This window comes from Oryza sativa, chromosome 2 (genome assembly GCF_034140825.1).
Source record: "Oryza sativa Japonica Group chromosome 2, ASM3414082v1".
Lineage (NCBI taxonomy): Eukaryota > Viridiplantae > Streptophyta > Magnoliopsida > Poales > Poaceae > Oryza > Oryza sativa.
In genome coordinates, this window is record NC_089036.1 from 51,992 (window position 1) to 71,852 (window position 19,861).

Sequence of the window (19,861 nt, forward strand, 5' to 3'; positions counted from 1 at the left end):
ATATTTGACTTGTTTTGTCACATATTTCGAGTAAAGTACGATGGTTCAAATGGATCTTTAAAATAATATATGGTTTTAAAAAAATAAGTGGTTTTATAAAAAGAATACTAATTAGTTTCTTGTATTATAATGCAATGGTGCATGAATGCCTTCTATTAGAATTTGGAAGGATGTACGTAGGAGAGAGAGGGGGGGTACATACACTACCAGAAACCGGATTAGGCCTGACGGCCAATTATTTTACTGACGTGTACAATGGTTTCTATCGCGAAAAAACTAATTTTCCTGACGAGCATATACCAACATCAGAAAAATAGAATTTTCTTGACCTCGATTGAGTGCGAGACTCCAAAATTAGTACTAAGTTTCTTACCTAGTCTTTTGGCCATGCAAACTCCACAAATTAATACTTTTGTGTTATGTTCAAATAGTGAACTGGAACTACATTATACTGTTACGAGGGATCTATGTGTAGCACTTGATCCATAAGTTAATGAAATATTGAACTTGAACTGGAGGTGTCTATGTGATCCATGATGAATACTGGAAATGAGTATTTTTGCTAATGTGGTGTGTATATTTGATTCATGCCTACGTTCTGGTAGGTTTTCTCCTAATGATTTGTGGCTAGTTGTCTAATTGTCAGGGAAATATATTTTCCTGACGGTCATAACCATCAGAAAAAAACCACAGCAAAACTGTGATAGGGGAGACCATCAGCGATAGATGAATATCACTGACTGCTCACATCAACATCGGGAAAACTATCCCTGACCTGAGTACACGTCAGGAAAATTAATCCTGACGCGCCTCCGTCACCCAAATTTATTTTTCTCTGACAAGCTAGTCCTGACGGAATTTTCCTGACGTTGACACGTCACAAACAATTTTCCTAACGTGTTTTTGTTTTATCCTGACGGTTTTTAGCCGTCATAAGTAATCTAGTTTCTGGTAGTGACGATCCTATTTTTGGTAAATAACATGGGTTTTGCTTAGTACTAATAAGTGTATTTGCACATTTCTTTTTTTAAGCAAGACACACTCACTTGAGGGAAGGACCACACCTGTTTTTTTTTTTTGAAAAGAAGTGTATAGCTGGTTAGCGCTATTGCGCTAGCACGCGTTGTTAGTGTCCATTAATTAAGCACTAATTATTAATTTTTTTAAATAAATTTATTTGGTTTTTTAAAGCAACTTTCTTTAGAAAACAAAATATTGCGGTAGCTAGTGGTTAATGTTGTTATTTAGGTTGCGAACTCGTTGTGTTTAGGTTTTTAATTTTTTTTCATAATTAATGTACTCCCAATCACAAATAATTAAGTAATGTTTGAAGATATATACATGCAATCAATATATATATTGAAACACTAACAATCGATTTCTCTTTTAAATATTTCGATTCACTTTTGTAAGTGAATGTTTAGATTTGTCTTAAAAACAAGTTTCATTATATTACAACTTTGTTATATTTTTATTGGTTTTTTGTGAGTAATTAATAGTCAATCTAATGTATTAGTGTCGACCGTACGTGTTGCTTATGTGGCCTTATTCAAATATCTAATTTAATGCAAGGCAAAACCGCCGTGACTTTCAAAAATAGTTCATTGCCCTACCGATGATAATATAGGTTGATATGTATGTATGGTTGATGCTATTACACATGCATGTCAGATATATCTGCAGAGATAGATAGATGGATATGGAGTTAATTGAACTCATGAGAGAACAAAACCCAACATGTATATTTTGCATTGCTCACTCCATGATTTTTTCTTTTAAAACAATGCAGGGGATGAAAACCCCTCCATCTCAAAATATAAGCATTTTTAGGTCTTAATATGGTCTTCGAAATACTACTTTGACTAACAATATCTATAAATGTAGGATATTTTAAATAAAAAGAGTTACATATTATGATAGTTCGTTTAATGATAGATATAGTGACATCAAATTTACATGATTAATATTTTTAAAATTTTTACTATTAATAGTTAAAATTTAGATAGTTTGACTTGCTACTATTCTAAAAATGATTATATTTTAGGACGGAGGGAATAGCTTATAATTATACAAGAGAACAAACTACAAAGATTAATGAATGTTTATGGTAATAATTAATTAATTAGCCCCTTCCTCCGATCCATAACTAATTAAGGGGCGGGGGATAAATTGTTGGATCGCGCGCTCCATGAATTGGAGGCCAAATAGACAAGATACATATACAAACACATTGGTTGCAAACAGAAAAACACAGGTGACTAGTTGGCTAGCGTCGTTGGTTTTAATTGCCAGTGTTCCAGCACAATCGGTTCGTATTTGCGCTGCTCCTATACGGATCTCACAGAGAATCAAGTGGCTTAAAAATCGATTGTAACCAGGGCAAATATATGTCGACATAAATTTAGCAAAACCGAACACCGTTTGATACACAACACATGCATACATGCATGTACCGTACCGATGGATGTGGGTGCGGTACTTAGCTACTCCTAGAGAGCAACAAATTAATTAGAGGCCCGCCCAATTAAGCTTGAGCTATATACATATAGTCATCGATGGAATGAAGTATAGTAGGTAGCAAGCAGAGGTCGGTCTTGCGACTGAATTGAACACATACACATATATATATATATATATATATATATATATATAGGGAATTACTAGCATGCTAAATTGGTAATGCTAGCTAAATTGGTAGTATATAATTAAGCTATAGGTGGGAGATAGCAATGCAAGTAGACAGTAGTAGCAGCTAGATTAATTAATTAGAAGAAGGCGAGCCTAAGCTCAAGGTCGAGACCGGCGTCGGCGTCGGCGTCGGCGTCAGCTGGAGGGCGGGGCAAGTGCGGCGGTGAGCTGCTGCTGGCACCGTCGTGTGGAGGAGGAGGAGGGTAGTTGAGGTTGGGAAGAAGAGGCGGCGTCGACTTGGTGGAGGGGGAGGCGATCAGAGCTGCATCAGGTTGATGGGTGAGCCTGAGCCTGGCTCTGTCCCTCCGATGGACGTTCATGTGGCCGCCGAGGGCCTGCGCCGACCGGAACTCCCTCCTGCAGAAGCCGCAAGGGTACGACCTCGCCTTCTTCGCCTGCAGGATCAGCTGCTGCTGTCTCCATGCCTCCTCCCTCCTACTACTGCCGCTGCTGTTATTCATCCCCTCTCTCTCTCTCTCTCTCTCTCTCGCTCTCGCTCTGGATATCAATAGCTACTACTTAGAGGCCTACAACTCGCTGCTGCTAGCTAGCTTATATATATATGCAGTCAGGCAGACAACACCATCGGTCGATCGATCGATCTCCTAATTCCTTCTCTATGACTAACTAGCTCTCTCTCTCTCTCTCTCTCTCTCTCTCGTATTCGTATAGCTCTAGCACGGAAATGCACACAGCTGAGCTGACTGACACAGATGAACAGCACGCACCACTGTACATCATGCCCTAACTACTGTAGCTAACAGAACAGGTGCTACTACTAGTAGTTGAATTGCACTGTTTTTGTGCTGGATATGCATGCCTTGACCGGCCCATTCTTGTGCTACTACTGGTTCGCTCTTGCTCGCTTCAATTCTTCCGATCCACCATGGATCGCCTCGGTAATGTGCGTCTCGATCGCCATGCATGCACGCACTTTACTTTGTCAAACCTTGTGCAGTGAAATCTTTCCTTGTATACTCCAACAAACTGAGGCTTCCCGTCCATGACCATCTTTTTTTTCTTGAACTACTCGCACTAGGCAGTGTGAAGTTCATATTGATATGTAGAGCAATAAAAAGGAACAAAATTATAATCCTGGAATATCGTAACCAGTGAAAAGGAAAAAAATAATACCACCACCCACACACCGACAGCTCTAACATACAGACCCATAAGAAGGCTAGCACCGGACCGGCCGCCGCTAAACGTGACCAACCGCCGCTAGGCCAACAAAGGAACTACAGTCGAGATCACCCAAAACTCAATCCTTAAAACCGACATGAAACCCTGCTCTATCCACATCTTTAGGATTGAGAGAGAGAGAGAGGGGGTGAGAGAGAAGAATGGAACCGCTCTCCTCCTAGGCCCTCCGATATGGCCAACTTGTCGAAACTAGGACGCTAACACAAGATGACGTGAATCTAGAGCAAGCTTGCTTTAGTTGTTTGGGAGGTTTTGACAAGGGGTTGTCTAGACGAGTCTCCAAGGAGAGAAGCGACGGAGCACTGCCGCCGTCGTCCGCTAGAGGGGAAGTGACGCTCGCTCGAGTGGCCATTCATCACCACCTAATTTTAGCCGAGAAAAAAGAGTTAGCCAAAATTAGTTTAATTTGTATTAATTCTTGAAGAAAAACCGGTGGCACGGAAAAGAGAGTAGGGTTGAAGAAATACTAATTTTTACACTAATAAGAGAGTTGTTTTTCCTCGATCTGTAGTGCTCCCGTCACAGCCACGTTCAGTTCCGTGAGTTGGGATGGAGGAGAAAGACTAATTTTCCCTTGCTCCTTGGCACCTATGACTTGTTTCATCAATGGATAGATTTCTGCATACACACGAATGGCAACAACTCGATTTATATTGGTCTGTAATATCGATCATACACCATGTATAGCATTATTTATTTTTATCATTAACAAAACTCCACTATGTGGTACTGTGGTGTTTTTATCGTTAATTATACATTAACATGCCTGGAGTTGCCACAAATTAAACAAACGATCCAAACTAATTATATTATACATATATAATTGATCAAGTCGACTCCAGTTCCCGGGCAAAACTTTGTTCCGGTATGTGCAGGGCTATAGAAGGATGATTAATTATTTTCTTATTACTACATAAGCAGCTAGTGCTCCGTTCCTCAGCTGGCCACTCAGGTCAGGTGTAGTTCTGGATAATCTTGGAGAGGGATGAGTATGTCCCCACGCAAGCGCAGCAAACCCCTACCACGATGATGAATGAGCAAGCTGCAATCTGTAAATCAAAGCCACAATACAATGTACAGTGAATTAATACATCGCTCATTTCTCTCCCTATTATTACACATTTTCATTTCCATATTTTTGTACCTGATGCCAAGTCACTTTTCTCTTAAGGATGGCCAAGAAACAGGCGCATGGAAGGATGTAGGTCTACAACCGAAAACATGTTTTAGCCTCACCAATTAAACCGTAAAAACAAACTCTCGTATATCATCTGTGGTAAACCGTAAAAACTTACCACAAGCATGGTGAGTAAAGAACCAACCAACGCCATAACTAGCCCTGTCAAAGCTTAAGAACAGATGTTATGCCGCTATTCAATTTGTCAACGACTGGTAACCAACAGGAAAAAAAAAGAATGAACATACCAAAGAAGGGGACAGATAGAGCAATGAGGAGGGTTGAGACCACCAGGGAGGATCTAAGCATGATTATGTTCGCATACTTCTGCTGATTTGGAGGCAGCAATTCTTCCAAACTCATAGCCAATGGGGTTATGGTCAATGCATATGTGATTATTTGTTAAGGGTATCCCAGATCGAAGAGCCATATCCACAATAGTTTCAGTCATGTAAAGTATGATATGAATAATTGTAGTTTGAGAATTTCGTAAAGCACGATATAAGACCATAGAGGTCAAGCAGGATCCTAACTTATTCGACGGTGATCAATTTAATTATAGTAACACACCAACATTGATATTGTTTAGATGCAGCATAATACCTCTTGTCATCAAATATTTAACTGAAACCATGCATATTGCAAGCTAGAGGGTGCTTAGTAATTAGGCCAATTTCTAGTATCCTGAAAATTATAGCTGCTATAAAGTGTGTATTTCATTTGCACAAATAGCTACAGAAATATAACTATTCTAGGTTAATTTGTTTTGATATTAGATCTCATTAAAGAAATCTGATGCACCAAGGATATTTGGTTATTGGATTTGCCACCTGCAACAAAGTCAAGAACTTACTATTAGCAACAGGATTGAGCATAAAGGCAGGTATCTATCTATAAAAGATACTCCATCTGTTTTCAAGTAGATGATGTTCTAGATATGCGTACAGTCAACCCTTGAAATCTTAACTCACCAAATAGTGAAAAAAATATTAAGACTTTATATGTGAAAATGACTTTAGTATATCTGTCATGAAAAATACTTCCATGTAGTTATATTTTTTATTAACTTTTACGAATATGTGAGTGCAAGAAGTAATGACCAAACATGTGCATTGGAGAATGTTTCAATGTCCTGAATGGGATCTAGAGAAGAGCGGAGGTAGTAACTGTTTCAATTAGATGAAAGATAGAAAAAATATCTTTTTAGCTAATCATTATGGTGATATAACTATATAGTATTGTATATGCACAGTATCGTGATTGTTTACATAGACAGGAACAGAACCGTGCTCCATTTATTCATGGCATGATTATCCCAGGTAATAAGCAAACATAAGTTTCTGACCCATTTGTATGGTTATAGCATAGTAATTAAAGGAAATGTTTGAAAGAGTTTTGGCATTACCGTGGTCCAGACAGCAACCTTTGAAACCACCAAATTCTCTGGTAAGTTCAGCGTGAACTGAGATTCAGTGGACTCACCAAACATCTTATATCCCATCACAGCAGCACCGGCAAACAAAATTGAGGACAACCCAATACTGATAAGAAACAGAAGCCAAATCTTGAGTACTGCATTTGTAATCGAAATTATGGAATATGGACTGTATCGATTGTTCCAAGTTAGTTAATTACCAAGTGAAAAGAATAGAAGGAAACTGGTTGCGATTCTTCAGAGAAGAATAGATGTTCGGGAACACACCATGTCCTGAGTAGCAATAACCATACAGTCCAATTGCGATGGGAATTCCTGGGAGATTCAGTGCAGTCCCTTTGTTCTCAAAACCAACATGGTCAACAACCCCAACCCAGCATAGGCAGACAACTACAAGGATTGATGCAATGACACCCCCAGCTACAAACACAACAACATCATGAGACGATGTGCAGTACATACATAAGGCACAACAAATAACGTGCATGTTATTTAAACAACTCTAGACCCAGTAAGATGAACAGAAGAAGCAAGGAAATGCAAACCTGAAAGATAACTCAGACAGCTAAGGTCGCGGAGCCAAGTGGTTGGCATGACTATGAGGGTGGTCAAGATTGCGAAGAACACATGAGAGTTTAGTGTCATGCTCCCAATGGTTAGATGTGCATTGGGGAATAACTTTGACAAATTGTCGCTCTCCAATATCAAATACTCAATGCAACAGGCCTGAAACAGTACATCAGGGTCAATTAACATGTTGTGAAAATGCTTTAAATAGTATTACTATTCAGAAGGAAATAAAAAAATATATTATGTTTCCGTGGCAACTCTTCACAACCTAAACTGAGCTAACTCATACGTATTGCATGGTTAAGTTAGGTAAATGTATTGCATTATAATCTCAAGATCTAAGTAACTAAAGGTAGGTATTATTTTGGTTCTGTTTTAAAGCATAGAAATTTCAACTGAAATAAATTATTATTGAAGCATGTGACACTATTATCAATGAGCTTGAATACATGAGAGGTCATATCAGAGTTGCAAATAATCTAATAGTGTGGTGGGCTGGTGGCCTTGTACTTATCAGAGGCACGTGTGTGACTATGTGTTTTGTCCCGGATATGAAGTTGATGTGTGTTAATTGTATGAATTCATTCCCTGGGGACTAGCACGTAGCAATTTCGATTGAAAATGGCTTATTAGTAATAAGTACTTACATACAGTTCGATGTACAGGATTATCTGTAGATAGTGGAGCCACATACAAGGAAAAAGGGTTAGCACAAGAGCAGTCATTTTTGCATAACCTGAAGCATACAGTTGAAATATCATCATCTACAAGAGATTTTACCGAGATTGCTATACGTCCAGTGGTGCCAAAGGCGGCATGACCAATATCAGGGTATGTCTCAAGACCCTCCTTGCTGTCCAGACAACGTCGAAGGAGCACTCCGGTGTACCAAGCGAGCACAGCAAATAAGCAAAGTATCACCAGTCCAAGCCAGCCTCCCTGTTTAATGGCATATGGAGTCGATAGGATCCCCACACCACACAGAACATTTATTCCTGCATAATAGGAAAAAATCCCCTAGACTAAGTAATAATACGTAGGTATTTGGAAAAAAAAAAGTTAAGTTATTTGTCCTGAGTAAAGCAAACAGATCAATTTCTTGGGTTAAGAAGAATTAGATAAAAATAGAGAGATTGGTACTTGTACATTTTATTTTGGATGAAGTATTTCTGCATATAATTTGATAATAATTATATGGGTTTGTCTTGAAGCAAAAGTACAGCCTGCAGATCTATCTACTTGCTGTTTGTGACAACTGTCACATGGTGGGGTGACTCAACCATGTGATGTCCCTATTGATGCCAAGAACAAGAAGAAAAGTTGAACTGGTGGACCTGTGATGCGGCGTATCAACAAAGAGAATAGACCATTTTCAGGACAACATGATTGACCATTTGATGTACTTGATGTTTGCACTTAAACTGATAACCGCTGGGCTAATCTGGGCTCCAGATGTTTGCTGAACTAACTAATGTTTTGCATTTCGCTAAAAAAAAACTAAAGGTTTGGGTCTTCTATCAATGCTGGTATATCAAATAAAATGAAACAGCATGTAAAGCTAGTATAACTACTAGTTCAAAACAGTGTGATCTCAAATTCTCAATCCAGATCCTTAGAAATTCATGCTCTGATTGTTTGGACTGGTCTGAGCATCAATACACTGAACTTGGACATGCTGGTCTGTGGGAGCGTGTCCAGGTTCACCAAATCTGATTGTGTATTCATCAATGCTACGTACTCCATATGACAAGGATATTCTGTGGTGCCAATAAGTGAGGGGGTCCTATTTCTCATGTTCTACTTCACAGTAGAAGCAAAACGACTTCCAGAAAGTCATATGCAAGCAAATTATGGTTGGATCTATAAATTGGTTTACGAGAAGCAACATATATATCTAGTATCAATCATTGCAGGATAAATAACATTCTAGTATTTCCCTTCCATAAAGGAAAAAAAAGAAATGATATCATCATTAATTAAAATTGGTAGACATGCGTACCATTCATCACTGCCTGGGTGTAGGAGCATTGTTGATAAGCCGGCACCTCATGAGCCGGCACCAATGGTTTTTGATCCTCCGGGATCTGTTGCAAAGACGGTTTTCTTGAGGGAAGCAGGTACTGGGAACTCTTACGGGTATCATCGTCATGCTGCTGCTGCTGCTGCTGGTCGTCGCTTGAAGATGATGGGCGTAGAAGTGGCTTGACAAGATTAGAGAGAATTTCAGGGGTTTTGCCACGAAAAGAGTTGGTGAGGAATGAGTTGGAGAGCCTGCTTAGAGTTGGAGTTCCCAAAAAGCTCAGGTTGGGAGACTGCACGCTACTATAAATGTCGATTGATTGCCTGTTAACATAGAAGTAAGAGAGAAGAGTTACTCCATTTTTATTTTTAGTTTAGTTTAGTTTGAATAAGATGAGATGAGCAAGGGAGGTTGGCATCTAGTAGTCCTATAGTATGTGGACTGTTTCTCTTTTAGATGAACTTATTTAAATTGGAAGAATGAGGATACAGAGACAGATACAGATTAATTGATGGGAGGATAAAAAGAGAAGAAACAAATCTGAATTTTGGCAGGAAGGGAGGGGAAGGGACCTGTAGCTTTGCGGCCATTGGTGGGTGGCGTAGGAGCTTGGGCGCGGGGTAGCGCAGGAGGAGTCGTCGGAGTCGGAGTCGGAGTCGGCATCCTTGAGGAGGATGGAGGAGTGGGGGTGGGCTTCCTCGTCCTCCTCCTCCTCCTCGCTCTCGATGAGGAAGCTGTTGCTGCCGCGCTCCTCCTCTGACGCATAACGAGAAGAAGAGTTGTTCATCTCGTGGGATCTCATCTCTTCTCTTGGAATCTCCTCTCCTCTCTTGGGCTCTGCAAGTCTGCAACTGCAGTCCTCCTCCTATACAAGATTAGTAGCAGTACAAGAACAAGAGCTGTGTGTACTGATCAATGTTAGAGATAATGCCAAGACCTGATTAGGATTAAATTAGTTCTCCTCTCTCTCTCTCTCTCTCTCTCACTGTCGCACACACACTTTTAGCCCCAGCTGATGCAAGGGAGAAGGAACCATTGGATGACTCCACACATGCATACTATACGATTGGAGTAGACAACAAGTGCATGATTAAGGCTGTGTTCGCACATAGGTGTTCCCAACTTGCACAGTAAACACAGAAAACGGAGCGGTTCATTAGCACGTGATTAATTAAGTATTTACTATTTATTTTTCAAAAATAGATTAATTTGATTTTTTTAAGCAACTTCCGTATAGAAACTTTTTTTAAAAAACACACCGTTTAGCAGTTTGAAAAGCGTACGCGCGGAAAATGAGAGAGATAGGTTGGGAAAAAGGGGTTGCAAACACACCCTAAATAAATTGATGCCGTCCGTCATCAACGTCATGATTCCCTCACACATTACTCTCCTTCGCCTCTATGACGATGATTCCCTTTCTATTATTCATAACCATATTCCCCTTCATTCTCCAATTCAACTTTAAATAAACACAAGACATTACTACTAGTCCTAGCAGCTTACATGTCAAATTTTGCTGCATATGGTTGCCGCAACAAGCAATTTTTACTGCTGCTTTTCTCCTAATTCCAAAACCATATCATTGGATGCGCCATGTTCCCGGGATCACATCACCATCGGATCCGGATCGGATCTGATGCCGTTTTCAACCAAAGATTCAAAACTGTAGTACTATACTAGGGGTGTGTTTAGTTCACGCTAAAATTAAAAGTTTGGTTGAAATTAGAACGATGTGACAGAAAAGTTAAAATTTTGCGTGTAGGAAAGCTTTGATGTGATGAAAAAGTTGAAAATTCCAAGAAAAAGTTTGGAAAACTAAACACGGCCTGGTTCTCTTTTTCTGTTTGAGAGAGAGAGAATAACTTATTGATGAGCACTGATGAGGACTCAAATTTGACACTCTCACCCTTTCATACAAAACTAATTTCACATTTGACGAAAACTAACCCTCACCTCATTACCAGGATCCTTCGTCCCAAAACAAACTAATGTAATACGGGATGTGACACATTCTAGATTCGTAATATTAGAATATGTCACGTCACGTACTAAGTAGATTTATTTATTTTAGGATGAAGGAAATGCGTGTTTATAAGTTTTTGATGGGCCTATATCTAACAAAAAGAATATCAAGAGATTCAGCGACTCTGCCAGATTTGTGTTCGAGCCCTCGTCCCCTTTCTTCTTCATTCGTTTTTTTATCTCCTGGGAGGAGGATACACAGCACTACGTTCACTTTCTTATGTTTTAGGCCTATTAATTAAAATATTAAGATTAAATTGCACCTTGGACGAGCTATTATTATCAAGTTTTATCCTAAACCAATCTACACTTAATGTTTCCTTTTTTTTACCATGATTCTATTGCTTACTGGGCTACCCTTCTCTTCACCCATCTGTTGACCAAAACTCACCACACACACGAAGGCCTGAGATGTCTGCTTAGATTTAGTGCAAGTCCTATCAAATCGGGTTTAGGACATGCTAGTTAATTTGATCCTATAACTAATAAGATAGAAAAAAAAAAGATTAGATCGTGGGGCCAATTGACCATAGGGCCAATATATTATCGTAAGCCCAACCGATGCCGATGGAATTTCGGATCGATCGCTATAACAACATTGACCGAAACTTAGATATAATATATTTGTAAATCATCTAACTTTATTATAGCCAATCTTAATAGACCGGACCAAACCGACACAATATAAGATTGAAAGTAACAAAATTGAATCTAAAAAATATATATATCTTCGAGATGCATGCCGATGTGCCAATAATCAATTAAGACTTATCATTGCTCTATCTGAAGAAAATAAACTAACATCGGATATGACAACTTAAAATATAATCACCAACAATTTAGGGTTATTAACCAAAATCTAGATAGATCGTACCCAACTGTGACAATATAAGATTGAAGATAATAAAACATCAGCTAGCCAATTATACTAAATCTTGTGGATCAACCATTATGGCAGATTAAATTATGGTAAGCTGATAATTCATCAGCTAAAACTCCGATGGAAAAATGATTAAAAATCTATTGGCTTGAGCAAATCTAACCAGCAAATTATAACCTAGAAGATTGAACTTAACCAAGATAGTTCAAAATTAATGGTGAGCTTGATAGATTTAAACCAACCAATTGGTAATACTCAGTGTGATTGATATATTGAATCTAACTAAGACAACAAAGCAATCTAAGAAAGAATCGATAGATCACATAGGCAACACAAGTAAAAGCTTAACTAGTATATCGCACTTAACCAAGAAAGTACTAATTCCGCCAATACAAGCGAAGTTGATGATACTTACTTTCTCGCTAGAGATCAAAACTAATGCAGCCCAAACTTGAAAACAAAAACTCATCGAAACTAGAAAGTTGTATATTGAACCGTTGTTAAATTAAAAGGACCTTAGGTGTACATATTTATACCCATAGGTTAGATCAAGTCCAATTCTACTACAGTTAGATCAGCTTAGGACTCTATCCCAAATAAGGAAACTACATGATACAATTCCGACTCAGACATGACTCTGATCGGCAAACTAGCTAAGTCCGAATCCAACACGAGTCCATCAGCTCATAACTCTGTCCATAGAAAATAGAAACCAAAATAAACGTTCCTTATAACGGAACGAGATAAATTTACCAACCAAATCTACGAAAATCATGGTGTTAATTCTCTATTTTGATTCAGTATTGGCTAACGAAAATGGCCAAATTTCACCGTTAACACCACTGTTGGCTGGCCGCACCTACCTCTGGCTTCGACAACATCGACGCGTTGAAAGTTACTTTCCTCAGCTTCAGGGGCACGTGTGTGTAACCCTTTTGTATCCTCGGCCTTTAGCTGGGACGAGATCGGATCTAAGCAACACAATTAAATATCTCGTGTACTGGTCTACTAGGCATCGGGTGCTCCTGCTTGAAGATGCTACGACATTATTGTGGTGCCGCCTTTGGTGCCTTGTCTACATGGTAGGAATGGACACCAACAATGAGAAAGAACTAAGGAAGGATGGCAAGGAAGCATTGATGGCCACTGCGTACAAAGGTTTGATATGGGGAGTGGGTATCAAACGAGTAGGTCAAGAGGAAGGGCAGAAGGTCGCCCAATATTCAACATAAGGTAAAAGATCATAGTTTAAAGTGAAAATATTATGTATGACTTGGTTCACGATAAGATTTTAGTTATAGTCCAAAGTACAATTTACTCAAATAACATTGACTGGCATTCTTGGTGTTTCGTGGTCAGGAGTACGAAACAACGTGATAACATTGGCAATGAGGTATTGGATGTCAATGCCAAGATCTTTCTGTGTTGAGGTATATGTCCATTTTGTTTTTGTTAGAGTTTGTTTTTATCGAGATCTATTTCGAAAACAACTTTCTTAAGAAAGAAAAGAGCAGTGTCCCCTAGAAATTTGAGTGATGTGGTCAGGTCAGAGCGCGCAAAGCCCAAATGAAAGCCCACAACCTGGATCTGGAATGTACTCCAGTATTGTTTTGTTGGGTCGGCGGCGGCGGGTGAGAGTGGAGAATGATGATGGCTCTCCGCCGCGCCGTCGGAATTGGCTCCGCCGCCGCCCTCCGCTCTGCCGCCTACCTCCGCCGCGCCTCCCCCTCGCCGGCGCGGCCCCATCCCCTCGTCCCTCCACCGCCTGCCGCCCGAACCTTCGCCGCCCCGCCCCAGGTATCGTATCAATGGATCCCCTTCACCCTCGAATCTTAACTAGTCTAGTCTAGTGTAGTGTACTACTATACTCCCTAACTACTAAGTATCTTGTTGTTGTATTACAAGGTGATGAAGAGGAGCACCAAGGACGACGACGACGATGGCCCTCGGATCAACAACGACATCACCTCTCCCTTTGTTCGACTCGTCACTGACCAAGGTACGGTACCCCCTCTCCCGTCTACCCTTGTCCTCACCGCATGCTCTCTCACTTTTTGCTCATTTTTGCAGGCCATAGTGTTGTCCCCAGGCACGAAGCTCTTCAGCTTGCGGCCAGGATGGACTTGGACTTGGTCGAGGTACTTACTGCCCTCTATCTGCTTTCTTCTTGTAACCAAACCAACCTAAACATACTAGTATTTCAATTGCCATCACCATGTCAAATCCATTTCTTTGTTTATCTATCTGTGACTCTTTCATCATTCCTTTTTACACGATTTAAGATGTTCATGGATGATACTGACAGTGGATATAAACAACCAAACCGATTCACTTGTATTTCCCTCTACAACATATCTGACCATTTGCCACATTTCTTGAGATTTGCCCAATGTTCATTACCGTTTCTCTTTTATTCAGGTCCACAGAAAATCAGACCCTCCTGTCTGTAAAATCATGGATTTTCACAAAGAGAAGTATAAGAAAGACGTTAAGGAGAAAGAACGCCTAAAAACTAAGGTATACTTACTTCCTGGCTCAGTTTTCTTAACTATCCATTGATCACTCATTCGACCAAGGCGATCAACGTACAAGGTTTGCCTTCTTGTGAGAAGGTGATGGTGGTTTAAAAGACCTGTGTTATGTTATGTAGCTGTATGGATCAAATGCCCAACATACTGCTCAATATTGATGCTCCTGGTTAATTTAATCATCCTACCATTGGGAAAGACTGTTAACCATATCGTCCCTGCTTGTGTTTGGATCTGACAGGCTATAACATATATCTCCTTGTGTTGTTCTGGTTTTGTGCAGTCTGCTATTGTCTTACGCGGTGGGGAGAACAAAGAAGTGCGGTTTAAGGGTAAAACAGTAAGTGGTTTTTTCTTGCTTTAGTTTGTTTATTGCAGCCTATCATCTTGGCTGCAATAGATTGCTGATCTGGTAACTGGTATGATATGGTCGTATGGAGTATCTAGTTGGCCTATCATACTTGGTTTTGTCCAAGGCATTTTTTTTTCAGTTTGTTTGGATCCATATGAACGGTGCCTAGTTTGTTTGGACTTCTCTAGTCTTTCTGTTTAAATTATTGAACCTTTCTATGGAAGTATCAAAGAGTCCAAATTATTTCAAAGTTTCTTTTGCAGTTACGTTTGAGAAATTGTTGGTATGAAGGCCTAACTTGGAAGGTTGCTGATGAACATAAATTGTTACATGTAGGAACTAAAAGACTTGAAGGTGAAAGCAGATGGAATCACCAGATTAATGGAGCGAGGTTACAGGGTGAAGGTCAGCTTACATTCCATTTCCCTTTCTTGCTTGTACCACTGTAGAAAAGGTCACTTTGTACAGGCACGTAACCGACTGGTTGCACGTATGTGAGTAGTAAAGCAACCCGAATAAGTGAATCATGACGGATTTTAGGTGTGTGAAATGTTGAAATGGCCTGCTAGCCTGATCAAGTGGCCGATTGCCATATAATCACAGAGTTAAGATGCTTAATTCTCATATTGAGCCTAGCAGTCCAACTAGGATAATCCGTATATAATATCTATACTGCTTCCATCATCTTATGAGGGTAACCACATGAGTAGTACAAATATGCTTTTTAATAATTACAATTGAATGTGTTCAAATGTCTCTAAGAGCAAACAAGCACCAAGTATATAGATTCATTAGCATGAACATTAAATTATCCATATAATTCTGAATAGTCATCTGTATTCCGACTTATCACTTGATGGTACCTTGTCCATCCGATACGCGTATCCAGACTTATACAACACTGGTTTGTACAGCTCTGCCAATATTTAGTGACAATTCATGCAGTTTCTGTTAGCATCATCTTATGCTTTGCTTTGTCTTTTTTTACTATCATTTACTCCCTCCTTCCCAAATTGATCATCATCTAATGGACTTCAAAATTTCTCAAATTGATCATCATATAACCGCATGGACATGGATTTCATCATAATACAATTAATGCAGCATGAGAGAATGTGTGCATGCTAAGGTGTAATTGGCATGGTGTTTTGATCGATGCATGCATTGTGGGAGAATGTGTGCATGGTTGTCTTGATTGATGTGATTTAAATTATCCTTGGTCTTGGTGCATAAACATATACTCCCTCCATCCCATAATATAACGCATGGTAAAAGTTACACGGTCTCCAAAACTAATCTTTAACTTATAATTTCTCATATGCTATAAGGTTTGTAGCAACAAAATTATAATCATATGAAAGTAAATTTAAATGTCAATCTAATGATATAATTTTTAACAAATAAAATTCATTTCATATTATATTAAATGTTGGTCAAATGTTTTAAAGGTTGAATCTTGAAATACGTGCACACCTTATATTATGGGATGGAGGGAGTATGATGATCATTTTGGGAAGGAGGGAGTATATAATTACTTTTTGTCATCAGAGGCAACAGCTGTCGGTTTTCTAGTCAAATATTGCTTTGTAATTTTCAGTAGACGATTATCTGAGAAAAATATGCCAAATGATGGGAAATGATGAGGGAGCTTTGCTGAAGAGTAGCGATTCTTAAGTACATTGTTCTCCATCTAATATGTCACACTATTGCATTTTGACACTAGAGAGTTGCTCCACTGGTCATGTTTGCTTAGATATTGCCACCAGGAATGTGGTAGGTGGTGCAAAATGCACAAGCTGTAAATCTCACATGAAAAATCAATGGTTTGGGTTTGGGTGAAGAGGTCGTACCAGGTGGTAGAGATCATCCAGGTTGAGAGGATGGCAGCTGTAGAAGTTATGTCGTTTGCAGACTTTTACCTGTTTCAGTAATAGATGCATGATTTGTTTTGGAGTAGAACTTATGTCTTTGTTGAGTGTAGATCAAATTCCTAACCGGACTGTTATTGATGGTGTGATGGTCATGTACTCATGTTATGCAATGGTTCTAGGAATCCAGATATAAATTTTATTTACTTTTCTATTTGGATGATACTGTGTTTGCATGTAACAGTATTTTCTGTATGTTCTTTCTTTTTCTTGTATAAACCAGTAACAGGCACAAGAACTACAAATTCAGGAGAACTTTCTTCCTCTTCTTAGGAAAAGGCCCTGCTGTCTCTTGTCTAGTTTGATCAAGAACAATAGCAGTTGGAATTGAACTGAACATGGAGAATTATAAGAAAGTTTTTTTTTTCTTTGGTCTCTATTTCAAGCAATGAGAACCTGAAGGATTTTGGTCTAATTTTTGCCTGATTTACTATATTAGCGCATTCTGTGCAACTGTCACCAACATTCATATATCCAATTTTAACTTGAACTTCAGTTCTGAATCAGTTAATTTCAGCTGTCTTTTATTGTAATTTTTGTGCATGTTCATATGCATATGCATTTATTTGTTATAAGGTCTTGAATACAAACTCTAAAATTATTTTAAATGTGTTCCTATTTGGCAGTGCATGGCGATGCCCTCAGGTAATGAAGAAGAAGATTTAGGAGGGCCACTATCTCGGTTGTTAGGACTTGTGAGTGCTCTGCTCCTTATTATTTTCATGTTGCTTGCAACCAATGTCAGCAAATTCTGTTTGACAACTGTTTGATGTCCTGGTTACATTTTCGGAGCTGTCCGTAAAATGATCTTTTTATATGATGTCGTAAATTGAACAGATACAAGATGTCTGCATAGTGGAAAGTGGCCCACATTTGGACTCGAAGCATGCATACGTTATTGTTAGGCATGTGAAGTTTGCAACAAAGAAAGCTGGAAAGAAAGCTAGCAAGGCCATAGAAGATGTAGGCAAAGGTGCCCGCAAGAATGCCTCTGAATTGTCAACTGTTACTGCCGATAGTGGAGATGAGACAAATGATTGTGGAAATGGGGCCATCTCAGATCAAATGGACAACGCTCCTGCTTACGTCTCCAATGAATTTTCCATGCAGAAAGATGCACATGATAGAGGCTCTAGAAGGGAGTTGAGTTGGTCGAAATCGAACCCGGGCAACTACGGTGAAAACATGCAAAATGTTGATGCTGGGGCACACAGAATTAGCTCTAGTCAGCGGGCAGCACAAACCTCAGAGGGTGGGTTTGGTTCCAATAATGTAAAATCTGGTATGGAAAAGCAAGAAAAGGCTAATGAAGATGTGGTACCTGCAGAAACCAACAGATACGCCAGCCGAAGACAGCAGATAAGAGGAGATAACCAGGGTTTGAGCCAAGATAGATCCCCGCAAGGTCATAGAAGGAATGAAAATGAAGTTCGCTATCCGGTCAATGACTACCAAAGACCTCTGCAGCAGAACAACCGACAATCACCAAGGTTCAACGATGGTAGATTACCACAAGAACCAAGAAGAAATGAAAGGGGAGGCCATATTCCGTTGAATAACAAACAAGGCCAATTTCAGCAAATGAATCATCCTGCTGAATCAGCGGGTAATGGTGCAGGCTATCCTACTCCGACGGCCAAGAGTTTTGGAGTTTTCAGTACCAGAAAACCTGCTACGTCTGAGTTGGGGAAAACAAATGGTGCTAGTAGGACTGCTAATTCTGATGTACCTAAAAGCTATGGAATCTTTAGTTCTCCTAGAAGGGAATCTGGTGATAAAAGCTCATGAATGAAACTATCAGCAGATAAGCCTATAAACAGCAGGTCTACATCAAAGTTTGTCGTATTTGGAATTGGCACAATAAGCCTCGAAATGTAAGGATCAGCATGTGGGTCTCATGTTTCAGTTTTTGTTGATCATTGACTATTATTCATTCAGCCTGAGCATATCTACGTGGCGGTGGCACGGTGAGAAAGCCAACTGCAAGCTTGAGAGGTACTGTACTACTCCTATTTGTTAAGTAGCTTTTGGGTCCACTTGTATTGTTATCATTTGATTGGAAGAATCACACCTGTTTAGACTAGAATAGCCCTTTTACTTGTCAGGTTGATCGAATAGTGAAAAATAATGTCATGAGTGGTCGGATCCATTTGATTGTGATAGCATTTTTTACTACATCCATCCCAAAATAAGTGCAGCCGTGGATATCCGTGCCTAACGTTTGACCGTCCGTCTTACCGCCATACCGCAATAGTGTTGAGGCGGGTGTGCAGCGCCTTAGCTCGCCATACCGCCTAATAAACTTGATCTTAATAGATCAATTGTTGATCAAAACCTTATTCCAATATAACAAAATACACTTTATATTTTAAAACGGGGAAGTACTCCATTTTAAACAAACTCATGAGGTAATATAGATTTGCTCCTATATTTTACAGTTCCAAAATAAACAATGATAAGAAGAAGAATAGAGTAATATAGTTGTTAGATGATTGTTTTGGTTTGTAATTTAGGAGAAATATATGTGATGGTGTCATGCTAAAATGGCCAAAATGTGATTCCGTAAATGGGGTTGGCTCATCATCAAATGGTGCCTAAATGGCACTTGGTCAGTTTCTAATTGACTTGCTTAATTTTGTTCTTTTCTCAATGTGAACGGATGAAATTGACCTTTTGGGCTGTGAATAGAAACGGTGAGCAGCTCCACTCCAGCACAGGTGCCGAGCATGAGCAGCCGTGTTTAGTTACAAAATATTTCTTCAAACTTTTAACTTTTTCATCACATCAAAACTTTTCTACATACGTAAACTTTTAACTTTTCCGTCACATCGTTTTAATTTTAACCAAACTTTTAATGTTAGTATGAACTAAACACAGCTAGCTAGAGCGAGGCGGCCTTGCATTGTTCTCAGTCACGGTCGGTCGGTAGCAGCGACAGCGAGCTTAATTAATTGGTGGTGATCTCGATCGGCATCGGCGGTGACACTTTGACTCCCCGCACCGCTAGCTGGCCGGAGCTCCACCTCCCCCGGCGATGATGCCTCGTGGATAGCGGCCG

At 39.5% G+C, this 19,861-nt stretch overlaps 3 protein-coding genes across 6 annotated transcripts; 1 reads left to right on the forward strand and 2 right to left on the reverse strand.

The window, feature by feature from the left end:
- Positions 1-2,765: 2,765 nt before the first annotated feature.
- LOC107275345 (transcriptional regulator SUPERMAN) lies at positions 2,766-3,149 on the reverse strand. Its single transcript, XM_015768815.3, has one exon. The coding sequence runs from the start codon at positions 3,147-3,149 to the stop codon at positions 2,766-2,768; it is 384 nt and encodes a 127-aa protein (XP_015624301.1).
- Positions 3,150-4,524: 1,375 nt separating this feature from the next.
- Positions 4,525-10,112, reverse strand: LOC4327977 (amino acid transporter AVT1C). Of its 4 annotated transcripts, XM_066307931.1 has the most exons (13): positions 10,031-10,112; positions 9,666-9,944; positions 9,073-9,416; positions 7,854-8,068; positions 7,721-7,744; positions 7,049-7,229; positions 6,704-6,923; positions 6,474-6,609; positions 5,875-5,898; positions 5,317-5,455; positions 5,187-5,239; positions 5,036-5,098; positions 4,525-4,940 (listed from the first exon to the last, which is right to left on the reverse strand). In XM_066307931.1, the coding sequence occupies exons 2-13, from the start codon at positions 9,893-9,895 to the stop codon at positions 4,845-4,847; spliced, it is 1,725 nt and encodes a 574-aa protein (XP_066164028.1). In that variant the 5' UTR covers positions 9,896-9,944; positions 10,031-10,112; the 3' UTR covers positions 4,525-4,844. The 4 variants fall into 4 exon arrangements, with proteins under 4 accessions (XP_066164028.1, XP_066164029.1, XP_066164027.1 ...); XM_066307932.1 differs by having other exon boundaries at positions 5,187-5,230; positions 9,666-10,112; XM_066307930.1 differs by having other exon boundaries at positions 9,666-10,112.
- Positions 10,113-13,591: 3,479 nt separating this feature from the next.
- LOC4327978 (translation initiation factor IF3-1, mitochondrial) lies at positions 13,592-18,978 on the forward strand. The gene is made up of 8 exons (XM_015767097.3): positions 13,592-13,792; positions 13,901-13,994; positions 14,066-14,133; positions 14,414-14,512; positions 14,807-14,863; positions 15,212-15,280; positions 17,430-17,498; positions 17,641-18,978. Exons 1-8 carry the CDS (start codon positions 13,640-13,642, stop codon positions 18,589-18,591), a joined length of 1,560 nt encoding a protein of 519 aa, XP_015622583.1. The 5' UTR covers positions 13,592-13,639; the 3' UTR covers positions 18,592-18,978.
- The last annotated feature ends 883 nt before the right edge of the window (positions 18,979-19,861 follow it).